The 26647-nt window shown below is 39.5% G+C and overlaps 1 protein-coding gene across 2 annotated transcripts; it reads left to right on the top strand.

The window, feature by feature from the left end:
• Positions 1 to 3470: 3470 nt before the first annotated feature.
• On the top strand, positions 3471 to 26559 carry CLIP4 (CAP-Gly domain containing linker protein family member 4). Of its 2 annotated transcripts, none has more exons than XM_015856926.2 (18): positions 3471 to 3572; positions 4154 to 4191; positions 6294 to 6355; positions 6885 to 7031; positions 9293 to 9432; positions 10247 to 10340; positions 10705 to 10866; positions 13626 to 13744; positions 14498 to 14734; positions 16120 to 16255; positions 16924 to 17064; positions 19316 to 19399; positions 20969 to 21109; positions 21318 to 21452; positions 22599 to 22722; positions 23331 to 23392; positions 24048 to 24120; positions 24663 to 26559. In XM_015856926.2, the coding sequence occupies exons 4-18, from the start codon at positions 6899 to 6901 to the stop codon at positions 24982 to 24984; spliced, it is 2103 nt and encodes a 700-aa protein (XP_015712412.1). In that variant the 5' UTR covers positions 3471 to 3572; positions 4154 to 4191; positions 6294 to 6355; positions 6885 to 6898; the 3' UTR covers positions 24985 to 26559. The 2 variants fall into 2 exon arrangements, with proteins under 2 accessions (XP_015712412.1, XP_015712410.1); XM_015856924.2 differs by having other exon boundaries at positions 9290 to 9432.
• The last annotated feature ends 88 nt before the right edge of the window (positions 26560 to 26647 follow it).

The following is a 26647-nucleotide window of genomic DNA, read 5'->3' as shown; positions in this document are numbered from 1 at the left end:
TGTTTCCACACAGGTTTTCTTCTTTGATTTAAAGAAAAAAGAAAAAAAAAAAAAAGAAAAAAAGAAAAAAAGAAAAAAAAAGAGTGTGAAAGCTCTGCTGGATTTAGAGCTAATGGATTAAGAGGACTTGCGTGCCTCACTTCTGTCTTGACAGATGTCCACTACAAGTAAGACTTTAAGCTCATTAGGGTAAGCAGGCACCAGCCAGTCAGCATCCATGTTGTATTTATAAAGGCAATTTTTTTTCTGCACTATATTGGGTGGCAGGAGGACTTGGTACTTGTCCCTCCTTCTTTTCCTTGTTGCAAAACTGTAACACATAATTGAATGTAGTGATTCAAAGGAAGAAACTGCATTTTGAAGCCTTTTTGAAGAGAAACTACTTGAATGTGTGCACAAATACAACTAGATGTTTCTTAACCAAGAAAAAGATGACCTTGATGGAGCATACAGCAGCTGGAGAATACAGGGAGAATCAAATGGGCTAGAAGTACTTGTTATGCCTGAAGTTCTGTGTCTCTATACTGTCCAAGTATTTACTTTTGAAAGGCAGTATGTAGGTGAGGATGTTAATAGCACCAGGTCCCTGTTTGCCTCTTCATTACTCATGTTCGATGGATTCATCTTTTAATTTCAAAGAGTAGCTTTTCTACCAAAGTTATCACTTCCTCAGTGTCAGAAAAAAAACTGCAGACAAGAGTGACTAAACCTAATTCTGGGGAGAAGCCAACTGCTTCTTCTCCAGCAATTTCTGTGTGATTGCAGGTATCTCATCTGCTTCCCCAAAATCTTTCTATGCTGCCAAGCCTCTATAACATTTTCAGACTTGAATGAGCTGCTTACATGACACATTCCTTGGAGCTGTAGCAAACCTTTCTCCTAGAAAATAATTATTTTCTGTAGCCTTGTTATTCACATTTCTTCTCTTCAACAGGAGCAGCAAACTAAACTTGCTTTACAAGGGAGAAAGCATGCCAGTGACTCCTAAGAAAATGTTTAAAACTCTATTGCTTTCTCTCAGGTTGTTCTTCTGGGATGTATTAGTTGCACTTAATGCATGTGATAGCACAGCCATTTTCTTCAGTGCTTTTGTGGAAAACATCAGGTAATTATTTCTTGGCTCTGCTTCTTCCAAGTCATGTAGCTAATTCTCCAAATGCTTCTGCATCCCACCACCATGTGGCTTATCCAGAGCGGCTGATTTATGATGGTTATGTATTTATTACCCCACAGTTAATATTAACTAATATTACTTCTGCTGTTTTATTTATTTTTTTAGGGATTCTGAGTCATAGAAAACATGTTTGAACAAGGCATGTGTTTTGTCCTAATTCTGTTGCCTGCATTTCTATGTAGTGCAACTACTTAATGAGCTGTCAAACTTATTAGCTTGTGCGAGAAAGAGAAGCTCTCCAAGTTTCCAACCAGGTATGAAACTACATTTGTCATTGATGTTCTTGTTACTAAGTAAATGTATGTTGTGTTGAAAGTCTGAGGTATTTAAAGCAGGAAAACAAAAAGCTTTACCACATGGAAAATGCAAAAGAAAATGCTTTGCCTCGTGACAATTTAACAAAAGAGGTGGCAAGTGAAAACAGTCGTAGAAGAGAATACTGATGAGGAGAATGACAAGGAGATATTTCTGACAGTCAAGTAATGCGATGAATTTGTCATCTGTTGTTTATGAGTGCTATATGTTGATTTAATTCTTGGTAGTTACCACAGTAATACTTTGGCTTACAGTGCTACAATTTAAAGAACAAAAATCAAAAGGGAAATAGTTGGTCTGAGTCTATGTTGTTACCTGTGAACATGCTGACTTGAGCCATTTTACAGGTGCCCCGTGTGAACACAGGACTATGAGGAACACAGACTAGGGGAGAAGCATGGAAATATCATTAAAGATTAACAGAGACTTTCCCTTGAATGTGGATTTAGTTTAAAATGCCTTTGCTCCTTTCATACTCTTTCCTCCTCCTGTTAAAATTGGCAATATTTTCACTGCTGCTTGGTTGCATGGCACTCTTATATTGTATTCCTGAAAAAATAATCCAGGGCACTGTAGAAAACAGTGTAGCTGTTAAGCTTTGTGCCCCTCCACAGCAGGTTTCCTTATATGAAGCATCTTGGGTGTTCTCTGAACATCACGATAAACACAGCACTCCTACTGGCTTACTCCTGTAGGGTGCCTCAAAGTGTGAGCCCCGTGTGTATACACAGCTTTCCTGTTACACACCTAATTGAGGGCAGCTCCTGGAGCTTCCAGTGTCTTACAAACATACTTGCTGCTCCAAAGCTGCATAGAAAGTGGTATGTAAATTGTACTTCTGTTCTCACTGTTATTCTGATCTTGTCCAAAGTAGCTCTGCTTGAAGCTCAAGTCTTCCAAAGCTATTTAAATAACCCTTTTCCTCTGATAAGAACAGTTGAGAAAATGAAGGAAGTGGTTAGTAATGCCCTATTTCTGCTCAAGAAGAGAAATAAAAACACAATAGTACTTTTCATTAAAGAAAAAAAAAAAGAAGTTTTGTTGCTCACAAGCTTTGTTCTTCATCATCTTCCTGATGTGGTCACAAGGGCTGCAGTTCATTGTTTGAGACATTACTGTTCTCCAGGTGCTCAGCAACTGTACTGCCCTTGGCATCACAGAATGAGTCAGACCGAATAGGCCGGACAGAATTTTATTTAGACTCATATCCTGATATTGTGAAAAGGCATGGAACTAGGGTTTATTTATTTTTCATTTCCATTGTGGGGCTGGCAAGTGCAACTTGGGACGTGCAGGTATTTTGCCAAGCAATGGTATCTGATCTTCCCACATAAGGATTTATTCCAAGTTAAAATGTTTGGGTTTTGTCTTCATTGCTACAATCAGAAGGTTCTGATGAACCTGAGATGTTTAGGTGCTGCCTTCTTTCACTTTCTAACAGAAAAGTATTCATACCCACGGGCTGTCGATCTCTTGAATTCAAATCTGCTCCAGAATTGCTAATAATTTCCCTATCAAACAACTGTCCATTATTTGATATGTGCTGTAAAGTTGTCTAGTGATATGGTTGATGCCCTGTTCCTGAAGACTTTACAAGGTGAGCCTGGATCAGACCCCGGGCAACCTGACCTAGCTGTGGTGTCTCTGCTTTATTGCAGGGGAAGGGAAGGGAATTGGACTAGATGGCCCTCAGAGCTCCCTTCCAACCATAAGGATTCTATGACTCTAACATCATGCACCACACAAAATGCGCAAGGCTGGGCGAGCAGGGCAGGAGCAGCACATGAAGCAGCGATGAGAGCTCCCACCTCCACTTCAAGCTGCTTCCGGGTGAAACCGGTTTTCAACCTGTATTTAAGGCTGTGCATTTCACTCCGCACTCACGCAGGGCTGTGGAAACCTGCCTACGCCGCTTGAAGCAACGTGCAGCCCGGCGGCTGTGAGGAGGAGTGCCGGGGCGGGCCGAGGGGGGCGGCGCTGGAGCCGATAGGAGCACGGGGCGGGAGCGGGCGGAGCACAACGCTGCGACGGGTTCGGGGCCTCGCTCGGCTCCCAGCGGGCGCGGGTCAGCCGGGCCCGGCAGGTATGGGGCGATAGGGTGACGGGCCGGGGGTTCGCCTGCTGCCGCTGCTCGGTCAGCTGTGGTGGGCATTGCGGGACAGCTTGGCACGCTGTGTGGGGCTTCCTTCCGACTTCTCCGCGTGCCCTCTGTGGGAGCAGCCGGGCGCCGCCATGCGCGGGCTGGCAGTGCATTGCGGAGGGCCCGGCGACCCGGGCTGAGGTTTTCTTCTTGTTCGCACCGATATAAGCAGTTCGTTATTTGTAGTGGTTGTCTAAAATGGCACCTAGCTGGTGAGCAGGCCTGCTGCCCGACCCCCAGCGCAGGTGCGTGCCATCACTTCAAGTCCTTCAGCGCTTGCAGGTGTTCGCTGATGCTTTGCACTAAGGTTGGAAATTGTACAATCCATGCAAAAAAGTGGATCCTGGGTTATACAACTTCCTGTTTATTTATTTATTTTTAACTGTGGATGTCCTATGTAAGATGTGGGTGTTTGGAAACCTGTGCTTGTTCTCAGCCTTGGCAGCAGCACTGTGGGTACAGATGATGGCTATCAAACTTACTTAATTCTTTCTTTCCCAGTCATGTTTCTTTTTCGTTTTCAGGTTGCATTTGGATCACAGCAACGTATGGCTGGCAGATAGTAAGTATGGTGCTCTCTGCTGCGCTAAGCTACACTAAGAAGTATTTAATAATGCTGTGAAAAGGAAAACTAGCATTTTTCTTTTCATTGAGCTTCTCTAATCATTTCTTTCTGAACTTCTGACCTGACTGACTTGTCCATGCTTTGATTTCTGGAAGCTATTTCATTCCTCTTCCCATCTGAGTCAGTACATCTTGGCTGTTATTAGTATCTCAATGCTGTGCTTCCCAGAAGATGGTATTTTTCCACTTCTTCCATTTATTAGGAATTGTTGTCAAGCTTTTGCTTTCGTTCTGCGTTTCCAGGTGTGTGTATGCCACACTAACTGTTGTGGTGCTCATGTACTTGAGCTTGTGATCTCTGGAGGTGGTCGTGGGTGCAGAACGTGTTTCCTTGACCTTTCATGGTTCAGTTCTGTGTCATAAAATGGTAATATACTTCAAGATCATAATGAAAATCTCACAGTATAAAGATGTAGACCAGGAGGTGTTGGCACTAGTGTGAGCATATGAAGTCATTCTTAGTGCTGTTGTGTTGGCGTGTTCATCGTGGTGTTTGGGTCTTAGTGCCATCTGACCAGCAGCCCCAATTGTAGCCCAGCCTGTTTTACTCAGTTGTTTGTTTCATTCATGTGGGATGGATTGTGTTTTTCCCTATGGCCTTTCCATGTAAAAGCTGACTTGGCCACTTGCAAAACCGCCAGGTCTGTTTGTCTGTATGCAGTACACAGCACTGCTTGTTCTACCTTTCAGATATCTCTGCTGATCTGTAGTTCCAGCTGATTTTGCAATCAAACCTTATGCATCTCACCTGTTAGGAGCTGCTCAGTCAGGTGTGGCTACTTTTGGTAGTGTTGCTTTTGTTTTTTCACTGTTGTACTGGCAGTGCTGTGTGGAAACTTTATAATTCTTTTATTTTCTGGCTTAATGGTTTCGGTTGTCTTCTATATGCATGTGTATTAATTGTATGCTCTGTGAGAGTGTTGTATGTGCTTCCTGTGGAAAAATGATGTGGATTTGTACAGCTTTGCTATGACCACAGCCTCTGAACAAATATTAGAGGACAGCAAGTGTATTTCACTGTTCCTTACAAACAAGATGAAATTACCATCTTGTGTTTTAGAAGACTTCCTAGTCCGTTGTACAAGGAAGTAATTGCTGTCAATGTTTATGTCAATAATGAAGTCATTCAAAATATAAACTCTGCGTTGCTAAATGAAAACACCAACTGAAATAATTAGTGATAATTTTGGCCCTGTTGAATTGACTGCTGAAGCCAATGCAATTTAATCATGTAGCTGGAAGAAATAGTCCTTTCATTCTCAGTGACCTCCCTCTGGATCTTTCTTTTGTGCCAACACATGCATTTATCTGTACAGCTGTAGAACACTGAGGAAATAATCATTTTTCTCCAACTAGCTTAATTGTCATCTGGATCTCTTTTCCAAGGTGAGGAAACTTGGAGGTAAACTGTGCGTGATGTGGAAGAAGGGAAAGAGGTTTTATTTCCTTCAAGATTGGCAGTTGCAATCTATTGCTAAAATGTTTTCTGTGTTAGAGTGTGGATTGTGTGAGGAATTTATTTGGGAAAATGCTGGAATAAATCCATTCACTTGTTGTGTGTAGAAGAGACAAAACAAAACCAGTCTTTAAAATCAAAATAACCCACTTTTTTCCTTCTCATTCACTTGTGTGTGGATGAAGTGTAATAAAGTCAGGCACACCTTGAATCTCCATTAAGCCTTTCTTTCAGTCAGAGTGCTTAAACAAGTTCTGGAGCCTAAGAGGGCTGGCATGGCGTTCTCCAAAATGAAAACGTAGGCTTATTTCGTAGAAGTGCTGCTATTGCTTTACTTAGCCATGAAGTTTCAACATGCAGAATTTCAGGTTTTTCAGCTAGGAGATTCAATTTCTGTTTCATTTAATAATATTTTTTTTTTTTCCTTCATTTATTACTGGGTTTTCCCAAGTAGGTGTGTTATTATTGGTAGCCAGCTCTTCTCTTCTCTTAGCAGGAAGGCAGTAAGCAGAATGCAGCATGGCCTGGTTGGAACACGTCGCTAGAGCTTTGGGTGGCTGTTTCATTTTTCTTCTCTCTCCTAGGTTGCTGTAAGGCTTGAAAACTTGGCTGGAAACGACAGCTGGGTGGGTGCTCCAACACGGCGGTAAGTGTGCTATTTTAATACACAGAGAGGAGAAGCTGAGAAAGGAGATGATAGAGTCGTGCATCCAGGAGTGAATCACTCAGTGATTAATCTTGCTGCATAAAGCTGCATACAGTTCAAGTCATGAGAATTAGAAGGGGGAAAGCAGTGGCTGGGAGCATGTTCTTGCTGATAGTGTGAGATAAAGATGTATGTCAAGTGTGAGGTAAAGAATCTGCTGCTTCACCTTTTTGTGAAGTTGTAAAGCATGTAAATTAGTTATTTCTTGTAGTTCCTAATTACAGTGTAATTTTCACACTGCCTGAGTGGGAAACAGTGGTGAAATTTTATGCTCTTCGTTAATTACGTGTGAGTTTGGTGGTGAAATCAAATCTAGTAGCTGGGTATCCTTGACACCATCTCCACTCCTAAGAATGAATGCATTTTATTAGTTTGCTAGAAGGTGATATTTTTATGTTGCATTTTAGTGCAAATAGAACTAATCCAAAGAACTTCTATCAGTGCTGGTCTTTTTTCCCTCCATCTAAAGGAACTTTCTGGAAGATGACCATAGAGGGTATCCCAGAACCTTCCTTTGAAGGAGATTCTTTCCCTGCAAGAGATCAATTTCTGTTTCCAAGCTCTGAAACCTCTGTTACTTTTTCTGTTGCTGCAGCACCAATGCCTTCAGACTGCGGTACGTATGTTAACAGGATACGAGTTTGTGGTGAGCAGGGATTAAATTTGAGTGATAAATATTAAGAAAAACTACTGGTTCCTTACACTCTCATTTCAGAAAAAGAAAATACTGCTTAGTAAATACTGTAAATGGATTCTGTTATTTTAAAGGGAGATGAAAAATGAAAACTCATGCTTCTCTTATTTTTCTTATTGCATATACTTTTAATTCTTTTAACTTTTACTGTTTCTTCTCTATGTGTGGTTGGATGTTTGTAGGTCTAGGTGTAGAATTGGATATTGTATTGAGGTGCAAAATTGCATTAATTAAATTCAGCCCTAGTTGTGTGTGCATCACACTTTCCTCACTGGGCTTTCAGTACTTAAACTGAATGTTTCTGTTGGAAGGGTAGGATGTTTGTAGGGGTGAGGGCTGTGGAATGGCTGTTTACAGGAGACCATAGCACCTTCTGGTGACTGGCTTTTGGAAAAAAATGTCATTGTCTTCATGTGTTTTTAATAATTAGAACAAGAAATACAATAGATTGAAACGTCCTTTTGGCTAAGGATCTTCATAGGTAGCTACAATTGTAATGTTTTCAAAATGGCATTTGTGTACCTTAAAAAGTAAAGCTTTAAGGCATCTAGATGCTGTTATCATCATACTGTAGAACTTTTAAAAGATTTTTCTGGATCATGATGTTGGTTTCCTCTTGCAAGCACTGCAGCTGATTGGCTGTTAAGCACTTATGATGGTTGCTGTTGATATATTCTTACTCTTTTTTTGCATTGCAGGCTGTTAGATTTGATTACGGGTATGGTTTGGTTTGGGTTAGTAGCTGGGAAACTTGGCAGAATAAGCGTTTTGTATGTCACATAAGATGATTAATCTCGTTGGCTGGTCATGTTTCCTTCATAGCTTTCAGCATGAGATAACAGGTCTACACAGGAGCTAAATATTAAACAAGAAATCAGATCTGTGTCAATGCATAGGACATTAATTAAGAAGCATGCTTTCTGTAGTGTGGGGAATTTTATTTCATGAGAAGCCATAAAAAGTCATGGTAAATTGGTGACAGTGTCTTCCTTATTCATTCTTGCTGAATCAAGGAAGTGCTGTTAGGGGAGCACTAAGTACTCAGGAAGCGAGCTACATATGTGCTCTTATTTGTTAATCCAATCTAGAACTGTGGTGTGCTTTCTTTGAAGAAAGGTTAGGATGGTTCATCCAGAAGGTAGCTTACAATGTGTTGTATACCCAGTCCTATTTCTGGTCAGTGATACTGTGTGTTAATTACCCTTTGTTAGTTATCCATTCTGAGAGTGTTTTGTCTGTAGTTGGTGCAAGCTGATGTATGTTAACTTGAAACCTTTTTAGAAGGCAACTCTATGACAACTGCAGCAGGGATGAAAGTTCAGTGTTTTCCATTATTCTATCATTTGCCTATGATAGTAGGTTCTGCTTCCCTTCCTTCTCCCAGTAGCTACTGCTGTCCACATTCTTTCTGAGTTGGAAGAAATTCCATCAGTTTAAAACAGTACAGTTTGTGTATATGCATAGATATACACGTGTAAGTAATGCAAAATACCATACTTGAATAATAAGGTGTTTCTCATAGCTGAATTTTTGGGTTGCCTGAAGCAATGCGAGGCTTAAAATCTTAAAGGGCTTTTTTTGTTTTTCCTCTCACTTTGATTTGATAGCTTATTTTATTTGTTAACCTGTAGTTGCTATGTGGTGGGATGGATATGTTCATGACAGGAAAAAAATGGAGGCCACTAATGCCTTCCTAATTTGTGTGTGTATGTTTTGCTATGTTTTATGTGAATTGAGATGGAAGGAGAAGGAAAGATTCTTCCATATGCTGTAAAACATTGTGTGTATATTTCATCACTTACCATTGAGAGCCTGGCCTGTGCTTTAGGAGCAGCTTGATATCAGCAGCATTGCCTAGCTTGAAACAAGGCTGAGCCTTTATTGGCATAACCACTGCCCATCTCTGCTGGTCCTTGCCTAAACTTATCATCAACCTTGTAGTACCATTGTACTTGGTCCCAGTTCAAAACTTTTTTTGGCTGATAAGCAAGACTTGAGTATAAATAGACCAGACATTAAAGAACCTTATCTGAATTAATCAGACATTCTAATTTTCTAGTGGTTATTATTGAAGTAACATCTCTTGTGTTCTTTGCCTCTGAGACTGAAAACTATACATATTCTTGGAGAATATTAGAACTTGTACATAAACCCTTTTTTATATTTGCTTTTTTTTAAAGCAGAGTTTTCCTTCTTCGATCCCAATGATGCTGCGTGCCAGGAGATACTGTTCAACCCCAAAACGTCTGTTTCTGAATTGTTTGCTATCTTAAGGCAGTGGGTTCCACAAGTCCAGCAGAACATTGATATTATTGGCAACGAGGTGAGGTATAAATGAAAGTCAAGCATTAAACATACACTTTAGTGACATGCATTTATAACAGCTCATTCAAAAGCAGGACTGTTCCTAAATGCCTTGTCATAGTTACTGGCTAGTGCATTGTGTGGCTGTTTTCAGTTGGAAAGAAGGAAAGGATTGGTTGATAATTTAGCATGTTTGGATAGATGGTAGAAAATGAATGTTTCTTCTCAAAATGGTTATTACTTAGAGGCCTTCAACCTTGGTGCTTCTTTTTCTTATTTAAGAGTAATCAAAAAATTGATACGTGAAGTTTCACTGAAGCCTGACCTTAAGGGCAATGTTTCCGAGGCCAAAATGAGGTAGAATCCAAAATATTTCTGAGACTTGCAATAGGCTGCTTTCATAGGACCTGCTGTTTATATTCTATCCTACATTCATATTTTTCTTCTGGATTATAGGCTTTAATGTGGGTAGGTGGGAAGGCATGGAAAAATTCTTCCTACCATAATATAACAAGTTTTCTAGGGGAGAAAGAAGTATTGAGAAGCCAAGTAACAGGAAGGAGAAACTTCTTAGATGCAGTAGTTTTCCTGTTGTTCAGTAAAATGGTTAACTTTCCAGCACGTGTCATATATATCATTAGTAATAGTATAAGAAAATGTTACAAGTGTTAAATAATGAAAGTTATCAATGTTCAAATAATGCTGTCTTTTGTATTTCTGCACATTGCTCAGTTCTGCACTTACAGTGTAGTCTAGGAAGCTTCTTAGCAGCAAATAAAAAGAACCCATATTTGAATTAACTTGCTAAGTAATGTTTTCCTCTCATCCCTCAGATCATTAAAAGAGGTTGCAATGTGAATGATAGAGATGGACTGACTGATATGACTCTTCTGCATTACACTTGCAAATCAGGGGCTCATGGTATTGGTGAGTAATGAAATGTCATTATAGGTGTACCAGCCTAATGAATCCAGAATGGTTTCTACCACTTAATATTGCAGAATGTTTTTCTGCATTACATTACAGAATGTAAACTGTAGTGCTTAGTTTTGGCTTCTGATGGCTGTCAGAAAGGAAGATAAAGAACTGCAGTGGGGTTATGGTTGTGACAGTGGTATAGGTATTTCAAACAGCAGTGCTAGTCAAAAATCTTTTTAATATAGCAAACGCGGTTTCAGGCTGAGGTACAAACTGTGAGCTAAGCTATGTTTTGTTTCACACATAAGTATGCACATATTTTTGAGGGCCTGGAAGCAAATCTAATGCATGTTTCAAAACAATTGCCTTGCAGGTGATGTTGAAACCGCGGTAAAATTTGCAATGCAGCTTATTGATCTGGGTGCTGATAGCAGCTTACGCAGCCGCTGGACAAATATGAATGCCTTGCATTATGCTGCTTACTTTGATGTTCCAGAACTTATTAGTGTTATTTTGAAAAATGCAAAGCCAAAAGGTAGGTGTTATTACTGCTGTTTCATGTAGTTGTTTGTATTTTGTTCACTTGTGCTTTGTATGAAGTGATAGAGAAGTATCTAAGAAACAAAAGCAAACAGGTTGACTCTAAAAACTTCACAAGCCAGCAGTGTGCTCTCGCAGCTTGGAAAGCAAATGGTATCCTGGGCTCCATCAGAATAAGGAGTGGCCAGCAGAGACAGGGGAGGTGATTGTGTGCCTCTCTCTACTCTGACCTTGTGGCCCCATGTGGAGTACTGCATCCAGATCTGGGGCCCCCAATACAAGAAAGACATGGAGCTGTTGGAGAGGGTTCAGAGGAGGGCCATGAAGGACTGGAGCATCTCCCCTATGAAGACAGGCTGCGGGAGCTGGGCTCGTTCAGCCTGGAGAAGAGAAGGCTGCGGGGTGACCTCATTGCTGCCTTCCAGTACCTAAAGGGAGCTTATAAACAGGAGGGGAGTCAACACTTTGAAAGGGTAGATAATAGCAAGACAAGGGGAAATGGTTTCAAGTTTAGGGAGGGAAGATTTAGTTTGGATGTCAGGGAGAAGCTCTTTACTATGTGAGCGGTGAGGTGCTGGAACAGGCTGCCCAGAGAGGCTGTGAATGCCCCATCTGTGGAGGTGTTGTCATGGGGTTATGTAGATCAATCTGTGTACGTGACAGAGGGGCAGTAGTCCCGTGGGCCCCCTGACCCTGAAAGTGGGAAGGGAAAAAGGTTGGGAGATGGACTCAAGGAAACAAATATTGCAGCAGAAATGATCTAAGGAGGAAAACTATATTTTATGTAATACAATCTAATTGAAATTGAGGATAATAAAATACAGTGAGAGAGAGAGAATTTTCTGAAGACCAAAAAGCCTACTTTGAAATTGAAGGCGTGTGGCTTGAAAGCACACCCACACCTGCTGCCAGGCAGTGAGAGAGAGAGCGAGCATCACTTCTATGATGCATTTCCCTCTCTTACCATGAGGTCCTCTGGGATGTGTAGATGATCTTCTCCGTACTCCACAGGATGTTACGATGTGGAATACCAATAGCAAAAATTACAAAACCATGACAGGTGTTCAAGGCCAGGTTGGATGGGGACCTGGGCAGCCTGATCTAGTATTAAATGTGGATGTTGGCAGTCCTGCTTGTGGCAGGGGGGTTGGACCTTCATGAGCCTTGAGATCCCTCCCAACCTGAGCCACTCTATGATTCTAAGTTGTTAGAGAAATAAGAGAATGGACAGAGAAAATGGAAGGTGTGGCTGTTGTAGCAGGTCCCTGGGGTTTTTAAAGTGCCTTACTCACTGGGAAATGTGTTTGAAGCATTGGGAGAATGGTGAAGGACAAGGTGGAGGTCTAACGACAAGCTGTGACAAAATAGTGATTGAAGCAGCTTTGACTTGCTCATTTTTCCCAATATCTCAACTATGTAGAAGTTTAAGGAACAGCTAGACTTCAGTGTTTAGCATAAATAAATACGTACTTATTAAGAAGATAAAATGCCACTTTGGTGGCCTTATCAAACACGGAAGCTTCACCATTTGGATGCTACTACACAGCTTCTACCGAACTTTAAACTTGTGGTAATTTAATATTTGACAGATAAAAGGCAGCTTTACATACATAGCTGTCGTTATGACTGCAAAAAGGAATGCAGTCTTTTTTCATGCATGTGCAAATTAAATTTGGAGCATTTGTAAGACTGTTAAACTTTAATACCTTTCATCTCTTTAAAGTCAGTCAATATTTACTAGGATGTATCATATTTACATACAGATAATTTAAATATGTATAAGTATGCCAATATTTACATCTTGTGTGCCCTGAAAATACTAATTTAGTATGAATATATTAGGATGTTGATAAAATTAGGGTGGATTTTGTTTGTTAATTTATGGAAAGGGTTAGTGGTTTTTGGGGACAGACTGCAGCTGTAGAATACTAAGTTTCCCACAGCCCTTAGGAGGAAGGTTTTGGGTCCTTCATCAGTATTTCAGATTGGATCGTTGTTGCGGATATTCTTGTCTCGGTTTGTGGATGAAATCAGCTGGCATTTTAAATAAGTGGTTATATGCATAACTGACTTAAATGGATGTCTCTCCTGTATAGTTCAGGAGAAGTGCCCAAGACTAACTTACGGCACATCAAAAGCTACACAGGGAACAATTAATGCCAATGTGTATTGTGAACCTCATCTGCTACAGTGCTGTGTTTTCTGAGCTGTGTCTTCTGAGTGCAGTTCTTTGGAAACAGGAATTACAAAAATCATTAGCTAGCTCACACTTAATTCTTGGCCAGTGTAAATTTGTTTGTGCAAAGTAGGGGTAGTTTTCCATTGTCCTCTTACCTGCTGCTCACAAAGGAATGCACCTGGTTGAAGATGCATCTTGTTTAAATATTTCAAATCAAGTAAAATATAGAAGTGTTAGAGAAATGTGAATGTACGTGCAAACCTGATGTTTACTTGCTAATCTTGTTGCTGTAGGTCGAGTATCTCAGATACCAACAGTTTTGCACTTAAGTCTTCAGACTTGCAAAACGAATGAAAGTAATGACTTGTCTTCCAAATTAACTCATGGTCTGAATCAAAATTTGCAGATAAAGTTGATGCTCTGTAGAATTGCTTCTCATATACATTCAGTATGTAGCTCATTTTGTTTTTCTATAGATGTTAATATAAATTATAAAACTGTGCCCTCTCAGGAAATCTATAGGTTGGAAAGTGCAAGTAACGTACTTACATACCTCATGTGGCATTTAATTGCAGATGTGGATGCTACATGCAGTGATTTCGATTTTGGAACAGCTTTGCATATTGCTGCCTTTAACCTATGTACAGGAGCTGTCAAATGTTTGCTGGAACACGGAGCAAATCCTGCCTTTAGGGTAAGGTCTTAGGTTTACATTATACCTCAGTAATTATTTGATTATCTGGGGAAATATAGCTGGAAAAACGGAACCAGGTTTGGTTAAACATCTATTATGCGAGGAGAGAGCACCACTTATTTATAACTTGTAGTGGATGATTTTTGTATGCTTTGTCATATTTGTGTGTTGAAGTTTTTTTTTTTTTTTTCTTTTTCATGTCCATGGGTAGTTCAGTAATTAAGTAGAGTTCCATTTTTGATGCTTTCACTCCCATTTGTGTCTTGCATCAGTTGTGATGGCAGAGGTGGATCTCAGAAATACAGAGGTGAAGCGCACAGCTTCTGGAAACTCACTGTATTACTTAGTAGTTTACTTGGTCATAGCACGAATAACTAATAACAAACAGCTGTTCTGCTTACTAACCAGACAGTAGGCCTGATGAAGTGTAAAACTACTACATGAAGGCCACCAATTCTGTGTGTATTGTGTAGCTGGTATTTCAGTTCTCCATTTTCAAATTCATTTTTATGGGACATTGTAAATGTCCTAATGCTACTCAAAAGTCATTGCATGATATAACATCTGATGGCATGAAGTCTTTTAAGACATCATTGTTCAGCAAGTTCTATGTGATATGCAGACTAGGTATCTTTGAAAATGCTTTTTCATATGCAGGTGCTTTTTCTTTATTCCTCATGTGTCCAGAGTACTGATAATGTTCTTAAGAATTTATTATGCTATTAAATGCTGTGCTATATTATGCTTTTATAGAATGATAAAGGGCAGATCCCAGTGGATGTGGTTCCCGATCCAGTAGATATGCCACTGGAAATGGCAGATGCAGCAGCTAGTGCAAAAGAAATCAAGCAAATATTGCTGGATGCGATGCCTCTGTCATGCGACATCTCAAAAGCCATGATTACAAACTATGATCATATCACAGGCAAGGCCATGCTTTTATCACTTGGCCTGAAGCTGGGAGATCGTGTCGTTATTGCAGGACAGAAGGTATGATGAGTAACTTGGTAAGTGTGCGGATGACACTGAGCTGTGTGGTGTGCTGATGGGATGTCCTCTAGGGAACTGGGATGTCTTGAGGGCTTGGCCCAAATAAGCCTCATTAAGTCCAACAAAGCCAAGTGCACGGTCCTGCACCTAGGTCAGCATGGCCAGTGGGTGGGTTGGGAGCAGCCTTGTGAGGAAGGGGTTGCCCTTGTGACCTAAGCCTTTCTGTGACTCTGTACTATTCTCGTAACTCATGGACAGTCGATTTATTTATTCCTTTGGAGACATATTTCAGATTTGAGTGTCTGAAACCCCTTCTGAAAGGTATGAACTCTGGATGGCAGTAAGGATCTGGTTACAGAAAGTAATGAGTTGAATGTAACTGGAAGGCTGTTTTGACATGAAATGTCTGCATTTATGAACAGTTTTTGAAATCCCCTGTAGTACATCAGCCCAGTTCATTATTTATTAACGTTTCTGGAGTCACGTCACAATGATAGTAATATTTATTGATTAGCATTCATTTGTGAATTTACCCTATTAGATTCCAGAAGGCAGTAAAAAAACGCCATCAGTTCTGCTTATGCTAGGGTAGGTAACCAATTCAACTGGTGTAGTGCAGCTGAAATCTTTGAAGCAGTGCTTCTCTGAAGGGATTGGTATGTTGTTCTGTGGAAGCAGTAGAACAACATAGCTGATACTAATGTAGCTCACATTTGATACTGATCTAGCTCACATTTGAATAGCTTTTAAGAAGCTTGTTAGATGCCATTTAAAAATGAATTTGAAAAATTGAACTTTGTAGTTCATGTTCATACTTGTTATTCTGATATTGACAGCTCTGAAATGATTGAAGATATCAGTATTCTTTTTCAAAGATTTGAAATATTTTTTCTGGTAAATGTTGAAGGTATTTGCGAGCAAAATGTTGTGTTTGTGTATGTGTGTATATATGAAATATGGAAAAATAAATAAAGGAACTATAAATCTAGTATTTCAATGGACTCTTCAATTCAGCAAGCTATGCAGCCAGGTTTCTAGTACTGTTCTTGTGAAAGGCACTGAAAGTAGAGCTAGGTAGGCATGTACTTTACTGGATTTGAGTTGTATTGTGCAATTGTGCTTGCTGTTGAATTCCTATCTGTTACTTGATCTGTCAATAACAACTGCTAATGCTCAGTGGACACACAGGACTGATATGTACTGGAAAATGCAGTGGCTGGCATTGAAAGATAGGAATGTCAGTCATGGAGGGGGATCGTTATGTTTGTATTTCTGTATCTGTTCTGATAAAAGCTTGGTAATTACCAGCTCTCTCCTTCATAAGCTATTGTTGTGAGCCATGCATTTTTAACACTATGTTTCTATGTTGTTGCTTAATGCTTTAGGTTGGAACATTAAGATTTTGTGGCACAACGGAATTTGCAAGTGGGCAGTGGGCTGGCATAGAGCTGGATGAAGCAGAGGGAAAGAACAATGGGAGTGTTGGAAAAGTCCAGTACTTCAAGTGTGCACCAAAACGTGGTATAACCTTTACTTTCATTTCTGAAATTCTCTTAAAGCATGAATTTAAAGAAAAAAAATATACATATATCGCAGAATCACAGAATCGTAGGGGTTGGAAGGGACCTCTAGAGATCATCGAGTCCAACCCCCCTGCCAAAGCAGGCTCCCTACACCACGTTACACAGGTAGGCGTCCAGGCGGATCTTGAATATCTCCAGAGAAGGAGACTCCACCACCTCCCTGGGCAGCCTGTTCCAGTGCTCCGTCACCCTCACTGTAAAGAAGTTCTTCCGCACATTCGTGCTGAACTTCCTATGCTGTACTTTCATCCCATTACCCTTAGTCCTGTCCCCACACAGTACTGAAAAGAGACCAGCCTCACCGCTATGGCCCCCACACCTCAAGTATTTATACACCTGGATCAAATCCCCTCTCTGTCTTCTTTTCTCAAGGCTAAACAGACTATTGGAAGGTGCAAACTTTTGGGGGAAATAAATAGATCTGGGTGTGGTTTCATTGCTCTATTTGAGCTAATCCTTGCACTCTATAAGTGCTTCAGCAGCATAACAAGCCATGATTGTGGCTAAAAGAATACTTAAATTAATGGCTCTAAGAGACAGCAAAAAAGTATAATGATGTTAATGTTGTCCATGGTTCTTTTTGGCTCATACAACCCTCTTTCCCAGGTATCTTTGCACCTCTCTCTAAAATAAGCAAGGCTTATGATCACAAGAAAAGCTCTGTACGAAGTTCTTCCACGCGATCTTCACCTTTGATCAAATCCAAGAAAATAGATGTGACGCACATAACTTCCAAAGTGAATTCTGGTGAGTATTTTCTCTTACGTTGAGATTAGATAGAGAGATCAAGAATGAGCACCAGTACTGTAAATCTTATTATGAATGTAGCTGTTAGGAATTAATTCGTTGTGTGGGAAGAAAAGGTGATAATGGACCTCATGTTCCTCTTACTTGATGTCCACTGGCCAGGTACTGGTGGGACACTGAGTGTAGCTGTTCAGTGATTACAATGATCTGATGTGCTCAGAAGTTACAGTCTTTAATAGGGACTCACCAGAACATTTAATCTCAGGTGTTCAAAGTGATATCTGAGTGGCTGTGATGTCCATGACAGGTCTAAACACAATGTGATTTCATTTCCTGAAGTCTTCTTGGGTAATTTGGAACACCTTGCTGAAACCAGTGAAAATCTGGAAATAAATCTAAATACAACTTCGTTTGTATAAATTGAATACATATATTTTCTCGCAAAATGATCACGGAACTATTTAACTGATTATGTTTTATTTGCTGATTAAATTTTCTGAGTAAATCCAGAGGCAGATGAGAAGAGAATGGATGTCCTTGTATTAATTACATTACATTAGGATGTCTTTTGCCTTTTGAATCCTGTTTTGGTGATCCTTACTAAGGGCAGCTCAGCTTCAAGTATAGAAGAATACTCTCACATTGCCATGTTCAAGTGGCCTTAAGCTTCCCCTCTTTACTAGCAACATATAGGCTATAAAACAATGTGCGGGCTGGTAAGAGTAGTGTTTTAGGAGCATTATAGATGATTCATGTAACCCAACATTAGAGGAAAGTAAGCCCTAATTATGTGTATTTACAGTCAGCAAAGTTTTAAGGTGTTTCTAAACTGATGTCCTGCATGACTGGTTGCCCAGAGTGGTTGAGAATGCTCCTGTCCTGGAGCCCTCAAAGCCAAACTGGGTTGGGTGGTAAGCAACCTGGTTTAGTGGGAGGTGTCCCTGTCTATAGCAGGGAGTTGGAACTAGATGATCTTAGAGATCTCTTCCAACCCAAACCATTCTATGATTCAATGATAACACACTTCTATCAATATTGTGGTTGTGGTATTGCTCAGGAGCATGTCTGTGTTGACTTTGTCAAGTGTTCTTCAGTGACTGATTCAGTTTGTTGTGAATAGTTCAGAACTTGTTAGACTATGACGGAGAGCAGAGTGGCCTTTGTCACAGACACAGTGCTCAAAACAGGTTAGTCATGAGCTGTTTCTTTTGTCACAAAGGTGCACGGCTGTCTTTATAAAACATTTGACAATTCCTTTAGGTAAAAATCAGAGTGAGTTATGCATCATTTGCCCAGTGGTGCTTACATCCACAAGCAGTAATCTTCAAGCTGTCACTTTTAGGACGTTCATGTATTGAAAGGTCCACTAGAATGAACATGCCTGACTGATTCACTGGCTGCAGTGGGAGGTTGAAGCTACATAACACGTAACCTTGGCTGTGCTCATGTGCATCACCAGATTAGATTTCTTCTTTCCTTTAAACTCCATGCCTGCTTATCACTAGTTTGTAAAGATCCAAGAAAAAATTAATATGCTTTTGTAGAGGCAGTTATAAGCTGAAAAGTAAAATAATGCTGTATAGAGGTTGAAGCTGAATGAAGCTGACGCGCAGTTAAATAAAAAAGATGTTCCCTTTTTTGTAACAGGGAAGGGGGTACATCTGATATCAGCTTGTTCTCCTTCATGTAAGGTGGGGAACAAGCAGAAATGCACAACAGCTGTTTGTTGGTTGTAGCAGGTTGCAGTACCCGTTTGTGTGTACCACACCATTGCTGCTCTACGAGTTAGGCTCTTTTAGGCCATAAAAATGGCATTGGCATATTTGCTTCACTATTTGTAGACTGAAGACTTGGTCTCAAACTTTCTATAGTCTTCAGTGTAGAAACTGTGAATAATATACATGAAGTATGTGTAAAGTCTTTATGTTTATTTAATAGATGTAATAAATGTAACTCCTGCAGTGTAAACGTGAATATCTCACAGGTGATTCTGTCATCTGATGAGATAGTTTGCACTGTTTTAAAATGTGTTAAGGTGTCTGACATCCATGAGAGCAATTCTGCAGCCTTGCTTTACCTACTTAGCAAGAGTCTGAGGAACTTTATGGCTTGAACCATTTTTTTCTGTGCATATGCTAATCTGCAGGTGTTTTAGGTTGAGTTTGTACACGACTCCACTCAAAGCTGCTGTTTGTTGTTAGCACACATGTATTTAATTGTATATTTATATATGCATATATATTTATTCCAGGCATAAATAAGTCAAGAAAACCCAGTGGTTCAGAAAACAAGTTCACAACTGTTAACAGGGGAAAAACTGTACCTGCAAAAGGAGGTAACTAAATTAATGTTGGTTTTTTTTTTTCCTGTTTTTAACCCTAGTCTCCTACTAAATGATCTTACAGAGTATCTGCAGGTGTACCTCCTTGTGTTTCTGAGGGAGACCTCTTGCCCTGTGCTCCTCACATTCCATGGTAATCTTCATTAAAATACTCAAAATGCCAATTTTTAGGTATGAGAGTGAATTCAGAGAAGACAGTGCAATAACTGGAGATGTATAAAATGTGACTTAAGATAAAACCACTATAATTTGTGATTGGGTGAATAAAAAAACCCAAAAGACTGTAGGAATAAAACAAGAGACTTTCAAATGTAAAAAACAATACAAGATGTTTGAGATTAAGAAATCTTGAGCTAGAAGTCTGGTAATTTAGGCATTATATTATGAGGAAAAACATCCTCCAGCAGTAGTAATTATATGGTGAAATAAGTTGTTGAGGAAGCAATGAGATCTCCCTAGCAGGTAGATTTTTAAGCAAAGGTTCTTGTTGCGCTCATGTGAAAACACTTGAGTGGTTTGACCTCCATCTAATCTAAGTACAGACTTGTAGCATGTGATTGCAGATGCACACATTTTTTTTATACTGTTCTGTCATCATTCATTTAATAATATGCATTTCCATTTCTTTAGTGCAGCATAGCTGCAGGCTGTACCTCAGGAGTCTTCAGACTTCTGTCTTTTGCCCTTAGATACCAAAGCTTTTGCTTTGACTCATCCCCCTGTGTTTGTCTTACTGCAGTTATTAAAGTTTTTGCCAAATAGAAGAATTAAATCTTATTGAATACAGTAACCCCATGTTTATCTTGAGGTGCACTGCAAAAAATGATTGTTGTTGGCCACTCAATTTTCTGGGGTGTTTGATATGCAGGATTATCTTAATTATGACATTGATAAATTAAAGTACAGATGAGACTGGCTGTACTGTGCCTCACTTTGTGCAGAAGGTGGTAGGAGCAGGAGAGAACAAAGGGAGAGTCTTGAAAGGGAGGGATGAAAGCTGAACGTAAGTCTTACCAGACAGCTTAGATGTCAAGGTTTTGCAGAAGGATATAAAAAATGATTTATGATCCATTCTTATTTTATAGAGCGTGCTTAATATTAATATAGTATGGAACGGGATAGAGTAGGCTTTAATCCAGATAATAATTCATTCATGTGGTATCACCTTCCTTATGCTTCTCATTGAGTCTTTAATAGGCTGGATGCTGGAAGAAGGGTGATATGATCACTTATTATTAAGGCTTTCATACTATAAGAAATCTGTTTGAGGCTGTCTGCAAGAACTTCCATAAAGTAAGAAAGAAGAGCCTTTTGGAGACCTCTTCCACCACTAAACTAGCACCTTTCTGCCAAGGGAGCATCAGATGTACCTGTGTCATTTCTCGTAGGTGGCTGTATAACTACTGCTAAAAAAACCCTCTTTTTTTGACCCTTTGCTTTCTATTCTGCCCACTCGATGGACAACAAACAACTTTGTTCTTTCAAAGCCTTTCCCTTCTGCTTACTCTGTTCTTTTCCAAACATATTTCTGAGGGACTGTTTCTATTTATTTGTCTGTTCAAGGTTTTCCTGAATACAGCAGCTCTTCCTCTTCTACTACCTCCTTAGAAGGCAAACAGAATTACGCTAAGAAGTGGAACTCGACTGGCAGCAATAAAAAGCCACTGACTAGAGTGTCTTCTGCTTCCTCTAGAATTAGTGCCGGTATGATGTTTCTTTGTAAAATAGGAAGGAATGTTACTGTCGTAGTGAATGCTTATGTAGAACTTACATGTGTGGTTTCAGAATTGGAAAAGGTTAAGGAGAGGCACTTGAAGTAGTTCATCTGTACATGTTAAGCTTTACACATTCTTGCAAGAACTTCTTAAAGATGTAAAGCTAACAGTGCCAAATCTTGTTCTTCTGTTAACAGGCTTGTACAGTTCTTCTCCAGCTCCAAGGAAAACCCCTCATGATGAGAGAGGAATTCAGGTTGGAGACAGAGTACTGGTAGTAGGACAGAGGACGGGCACTGTTAGGTTTTGTGGGACAACAAAATTTGCACCGGGTAATTGCAGTGCTCCTTGTGTATGTTGTAGAATTGTTTGGAATAGGTTGCGTGTGAGAACAGGGACATTGAGAACTCCATCTTCACTACCTCCAAAATACTTTAAATGTCAAGGTCTGTCTGTATTGTGTTTCACTGAATATAAATAAGATAGTAATTATATATATATATATGTACAAGTAATAATTGTAATCTTATTATTGCAAGATTAATGCAAAAGCAGTATGTTTGGATGTAAGTACCTAAGTCTGTTGGACTGTTACTAATCAGTAATATTTATTTTGGCATTTGGTAGCATCAGTACTTTCTCTCTCATTCTTTTTGCTGCAATGCAGATCTTTATATCTGGAAACAAGAATGGGAGAGTATCTGACAAATTGAGACTTTCTAATTCATGAGTTGTCATTCCTGCGCTCCATGAGCTGATAATTAGAATTAGCATTTTATCCCAAGCCTTAGTACCAAGTGACTTGAATTAAATTTTTGAGTCTTTTGGGGATGGATAGCATAAGGCCTGCTAATGGAGTATGAAATTTAGTGCATTTACATAATTAGCTCACATTTATCACTTGTTACGAATGATCAGGCTTATGAACGTCCTAATGCCTGCTCAGTGTTCTGCTGGCCATTTCTGAATCACGCCCTTCTCTCCATGCAATTTGTATTAATTAGAACTTGATAAATGGAGGGAAGGAAGAAATTGTTATCAGAACTGGAATTTTAGTGCTGATGATCTCAGATGAAAGCACGTGATCAGACGTCTGAGGAGGGAAACTTGAATATCCACTGCTGTTCTTTCACGTCTCTGTTTTGTCCAAGTAGCCACTGTTACATTCAGTAACATTCCATTCAACTTTAGTTTACACACCAAATGTTTTACTTTCTCTATATTAAGTAAAATATCATTATTTTTTTTTCCTGAAAGCATATGAAAATGCTGAGAAACTTATTCTGATGCAGCTTTTTGCATAGTTATTTTGTATTACATAGTTTTAGATCTATACCTTTTAGATCTATACTCTATATCGTTTTTATATAGCTAGACAATTTCTGTTTCCTTAATGCAAATGAATACCAGGGGTCTAGACAAAGGACAGCCAGTAGTGTTTTGCTAAGAGGTTTCTTTGGTTTGTTTTAAATCTGTAGGATTCTGGTGTGGAATTGAACTGGACAAGCCTCATGGTAAGAATGATGGCTCTGTGGGTGGTGTCCAGTACTTCAGCTGCCTTCCTCGCTATGGAATATTTGCACCTCCTTCTCGAGTTCAGAGGTAAGCACTGAAGCAGGTGTCCTGTTTTTGTTTGTCAAGTGCTTTCTTTGTGCATTTCCCATGGAAAACAGTTTTGAAGCAGATATGGAAGAAATTATCTTTATTTTCTTCTGCTAGTGGAAGCCTGTAACCTCCATTTAAAAAAACCTCCTGGGTTTTAGATCAGCTTATAAACAATGATCTCCCATTTCTCTCGCTGCCACTTCCAAGTATTTTCATTTCATGGCCTCTATCTCCAGGACAGTCAGTGTTCATTCAGCCTTACCTTTCTGACCTAGTCCTGATGCTCCGAGAAAAGTTCAGTTCTGAAATGAAGTTGCTATTTTCATTCCAGCTAACTGTATGGAAGTCCCAAGAATTTGGGATAACGTTGCCTCTAAATGATAAATGCTCTGAATAAAGTAACTTGAGTATAACTATGAACCATGTACATCTCTTACACACCAGCCTTCTTACAACAAAGTGTTAGTGTCTTTTGGGTAGGGTTGGGGGAGGAAAACAATTAGAACTTAACCAGTGTTTGACAAGAAGTACTCCAGCAGTACTATTTTATTTTTTTCCCACTAAAAATTGAGCTGAAACTGTGTCTTTGTGTTATTGCTTTTCAGATTGACAGGTTCAATGGATTCTCTTGCAGAGACTTCGAGTAAGATAAATCACACTTTTCCAGGTAGGTGTGTAAGATGCTGTTTACCATGTGGCTTATGTAGCCTGCTGTAGGCTACCATTCTTTAAATGGGACCTGCAGCACTAAGGTCACAGCTCTGAAAGCACATGAGGCTTTCAAGGATGTGAGCAAACTGGCTGACTGTTCCCATCCTAAAAAGGAAACCTGCAGTTCCTGTCTGCAGAATGAACTGTTTGGAGTACAATGTTGATAATAACTTTATCCTCATGAAAATTAATTCCATCAGAATTAAGACCCTTGTCACTCTTATAACTATTTCATACTTCTTTAAACATACTTAACCATAAGTTTAACTTGGTTCTTCATCTAAACTGAGCCTAATGAGGGTGTCAGTGGAAGGAGTAATGATACATCACAGGAAGGAGTAAAAATACATGACAGTAAGAAAGGTTGTTTTGTGAAAAGCCTGCTTCCATTTACTCCTCTTCAGTTTGTTTTATTTAATTTCTTTTGTCTCAGGACATGTAAAACATGTTATGAACACTTAAGTTCATGAAAAGTTTCATCAGTTTCCAAACAGGAAGGGAGAATGTGTAGCAAAGATAGTGGGAGCAGTATAGAAGAAAACACAGAGATAATGGGCTCAAAGCCAAAAATCTTTGTAAATCCCACATAGCTCATTAACCTTCTCCTTTAGGTTTTAGACGCAGTTTAAGCACAACTTCTGCATCTTCACAAAGAGAGATAAGCAGAAGAAACTCCTTTGTTAGGTGAGTATTTGGATTTTAAGATGTCTGGGTGAGGCAGCTGATAGCCTCACTACTTCTTGCTGCAAAGAAGATCTTTATGTTTATGAAGTGCTAGAGGTTATTATATATACTCACTCTTTTTCCTCCAGAATTAAGCAGTAGCCTACTGTTTTTTCTGTGGGCATCCTAAGATACAGTCCTTGGGTTCAAGATGGCATGAAAATGGTTTTCCAATTGCTCATCACTGTGTATTTTGCAAATTCTTGTATTTTCATTCAGCTGTTTGAATGCAGCAGGCCTTGGTAAAGGACTGCACTTCGTCCTGCCTACTGTACCACCTACCATAGACATCTCAAATCCTGGCATCGAGTGAGAGAGCAGATGGATTCTCCAAGTATTTCAAACTGCCCTCTGTTGTAGCACACTGAAGTTGTTACATGTTTTGCTAGCAATATGAGATCAAACCCAGTTTTGTCATGCACTGCACTAAGTTAAAAATACTTCTTGGATGTTTCATGGAAAGACACCGATGCTTTTTTTTTCCACCCCCCTTTTAAAACTAGGTCCAAGAGTTCTGCGTCACGGCACAGCTGGAGCCATCCCAGCACAGCTACCATGGAGGGACTGGTGAAGCTGCACGAAGGCTCACAGGTTCTTCTGACCAGCTCCAATGAAATGGGCACCATCAGGTACATTGGTCCGACGGACTTTGCACCAGGGATGTGGCTTGGCCTTGAGCTACGAAGTGCCAAGGGAAAGAATGATGGCTCTGTGGGGGAGAAGCGTTACTTCACCTGCAAGCAGAACCATGGGGTCCTGGTTCGACCTAGCAGAGTAACCTACAGGGGGATCAATGGGGCAAAACTTGTAGATGATATCTGCTGAGCCAAAAGATGCTCGGATGATAGGAAACATTTAGAGCATACAGGATCCCCATACAGAATGCCAACTTATTTTTAAATTATTAAACCTGCATTTATATTTTACGTATAGATAGATATATCTGATTATATATATTTGTATATACATACATACATACATATATATATATATATATATATATACACACACATACACAGATACACTAAGTATATATAGAGAGATATATATAAACAAACAAAACTTTGGTGACCTTAAGATGTCAAACCACTGCACTGTTTCTCTTAATGAAACAGCTCTTACCTGGGAAGGTAATTCCAAGAGCTTGGCTCTGAGATGCTGTGTTATGCTCCAGCTGGAGTATACCCAACATTCTCTAGAGTTGCTTTGTGATTCATGTGGTATTTAAACGATTTTCCTCTGTAGTAATGAACTGATAATGCTTTGTGCATTGCCTGCTTTTGAACAGAGGGGGTGGTTAATGAGTGACATTAGTCTGTTCACCAGACAGTATGTCAATTTCAGTACCAGCTGCTAGCAATAAAAAAGCAAAAAATAAAAAGACCTTTTTTTTTCCCAAGCAGTTTTGAGGTATTTCTGCATTTTATTGCATTTTGTCATTGGATCCCTCTTCTTCTTTTTCCCCTGCCATTATCTCCTCCTGAATCCAAAAGGGCTGATAAATAAGTGCAGGAATTTGCAGCGATCCTAGCGAACAGCTAATAAGCAAAAAGCCTTTAAAAAGCACAACCGTAGTGTCTGTCAGGCAGTAAATGTACTGTATATAGAAGAAGCACTCTTTAAAATAATGCACTTTACACTCTCCTGGAGAACTCTCCCTCGTTTATAAAGGTATTGCTTTGTTTGTTGTGCTGCAGGCTATGGGTATCATAGTTTTTAAATGCACATAAACTGTCCAGTAGTCTGTACAGACACAGCATGGCCATTCCTGCCAGCAGTATGGGTTATGGGCTGGGTTTTAAAGCAAGCTATTAACACTTCAGTTATTTCTGTTTCCTTTTGCTTTCTTTGGTACAGTTTCCAGTGTAGATTTCTTGTAAGACTCGTAGGATAAATTAAGGATAATTTTAGGTACAGGACTGTAGCAGAAGTTGATGTGACATCACTTGCATATCAGCCTTTTTAAAAACAGCTCGTACTTGTCCATGTTTTAAACATGTAATGTGTTCTAATTGCTCAGCATTATCTCACTGTTATCAGGGTGGTTCTGTGTTTCAGATGATGGTTTTATTTTTAAATGATCTGCTTGCTTTTACCTACTTGAAAGAAGAGACACTTTAAATGAAGTTAGGATCCTATTTTTAGACAGAATTCTGCTGCTATTAATGTTATTTTAAATACTACTGTAGCTATTTTTCCTTGGCTGTATTTAAAATACTGCATATTGTATTCTAGCTTATGGAGCGTTTTAAATTGAATATAAGTTGTAAATTTTGATTGTAAAAAAGGAATTAGTTCTCTATATTTGAAGATATACAAAACTCAGTGCTGTACTGAACATGACTTTGTCCAATATCTGTTTGTTGGTGTATTAGTAAAATGAAAGCCTGGTGAATGGTATGGTGGAGAGAAGCTTCCCGGGATTGTTATAGCACATATATCCTCTTTTCTCTATTCCTATGTACAAATTACACAGGCAGATATGGTG

The sequence above is a fragment of the Coturnix japonica genome, chromosome 3 (assembly GCF_001577835.2).
Source record: "Coturnix japonica isolate 7356 chromosome 3, Coturnix japonica 2.1, whole genome shotgun sequence".
NCBI classification, from domain to species: domain Eukaryota; kingdom Metazoa; phylum Chordata; class Aves; order Galliformes; family Phasianidae; genus Coturnix; species Coturnix japonica.
This window is presented reverse-complemented; position numbering and strand designations above follow the sequence as displayed.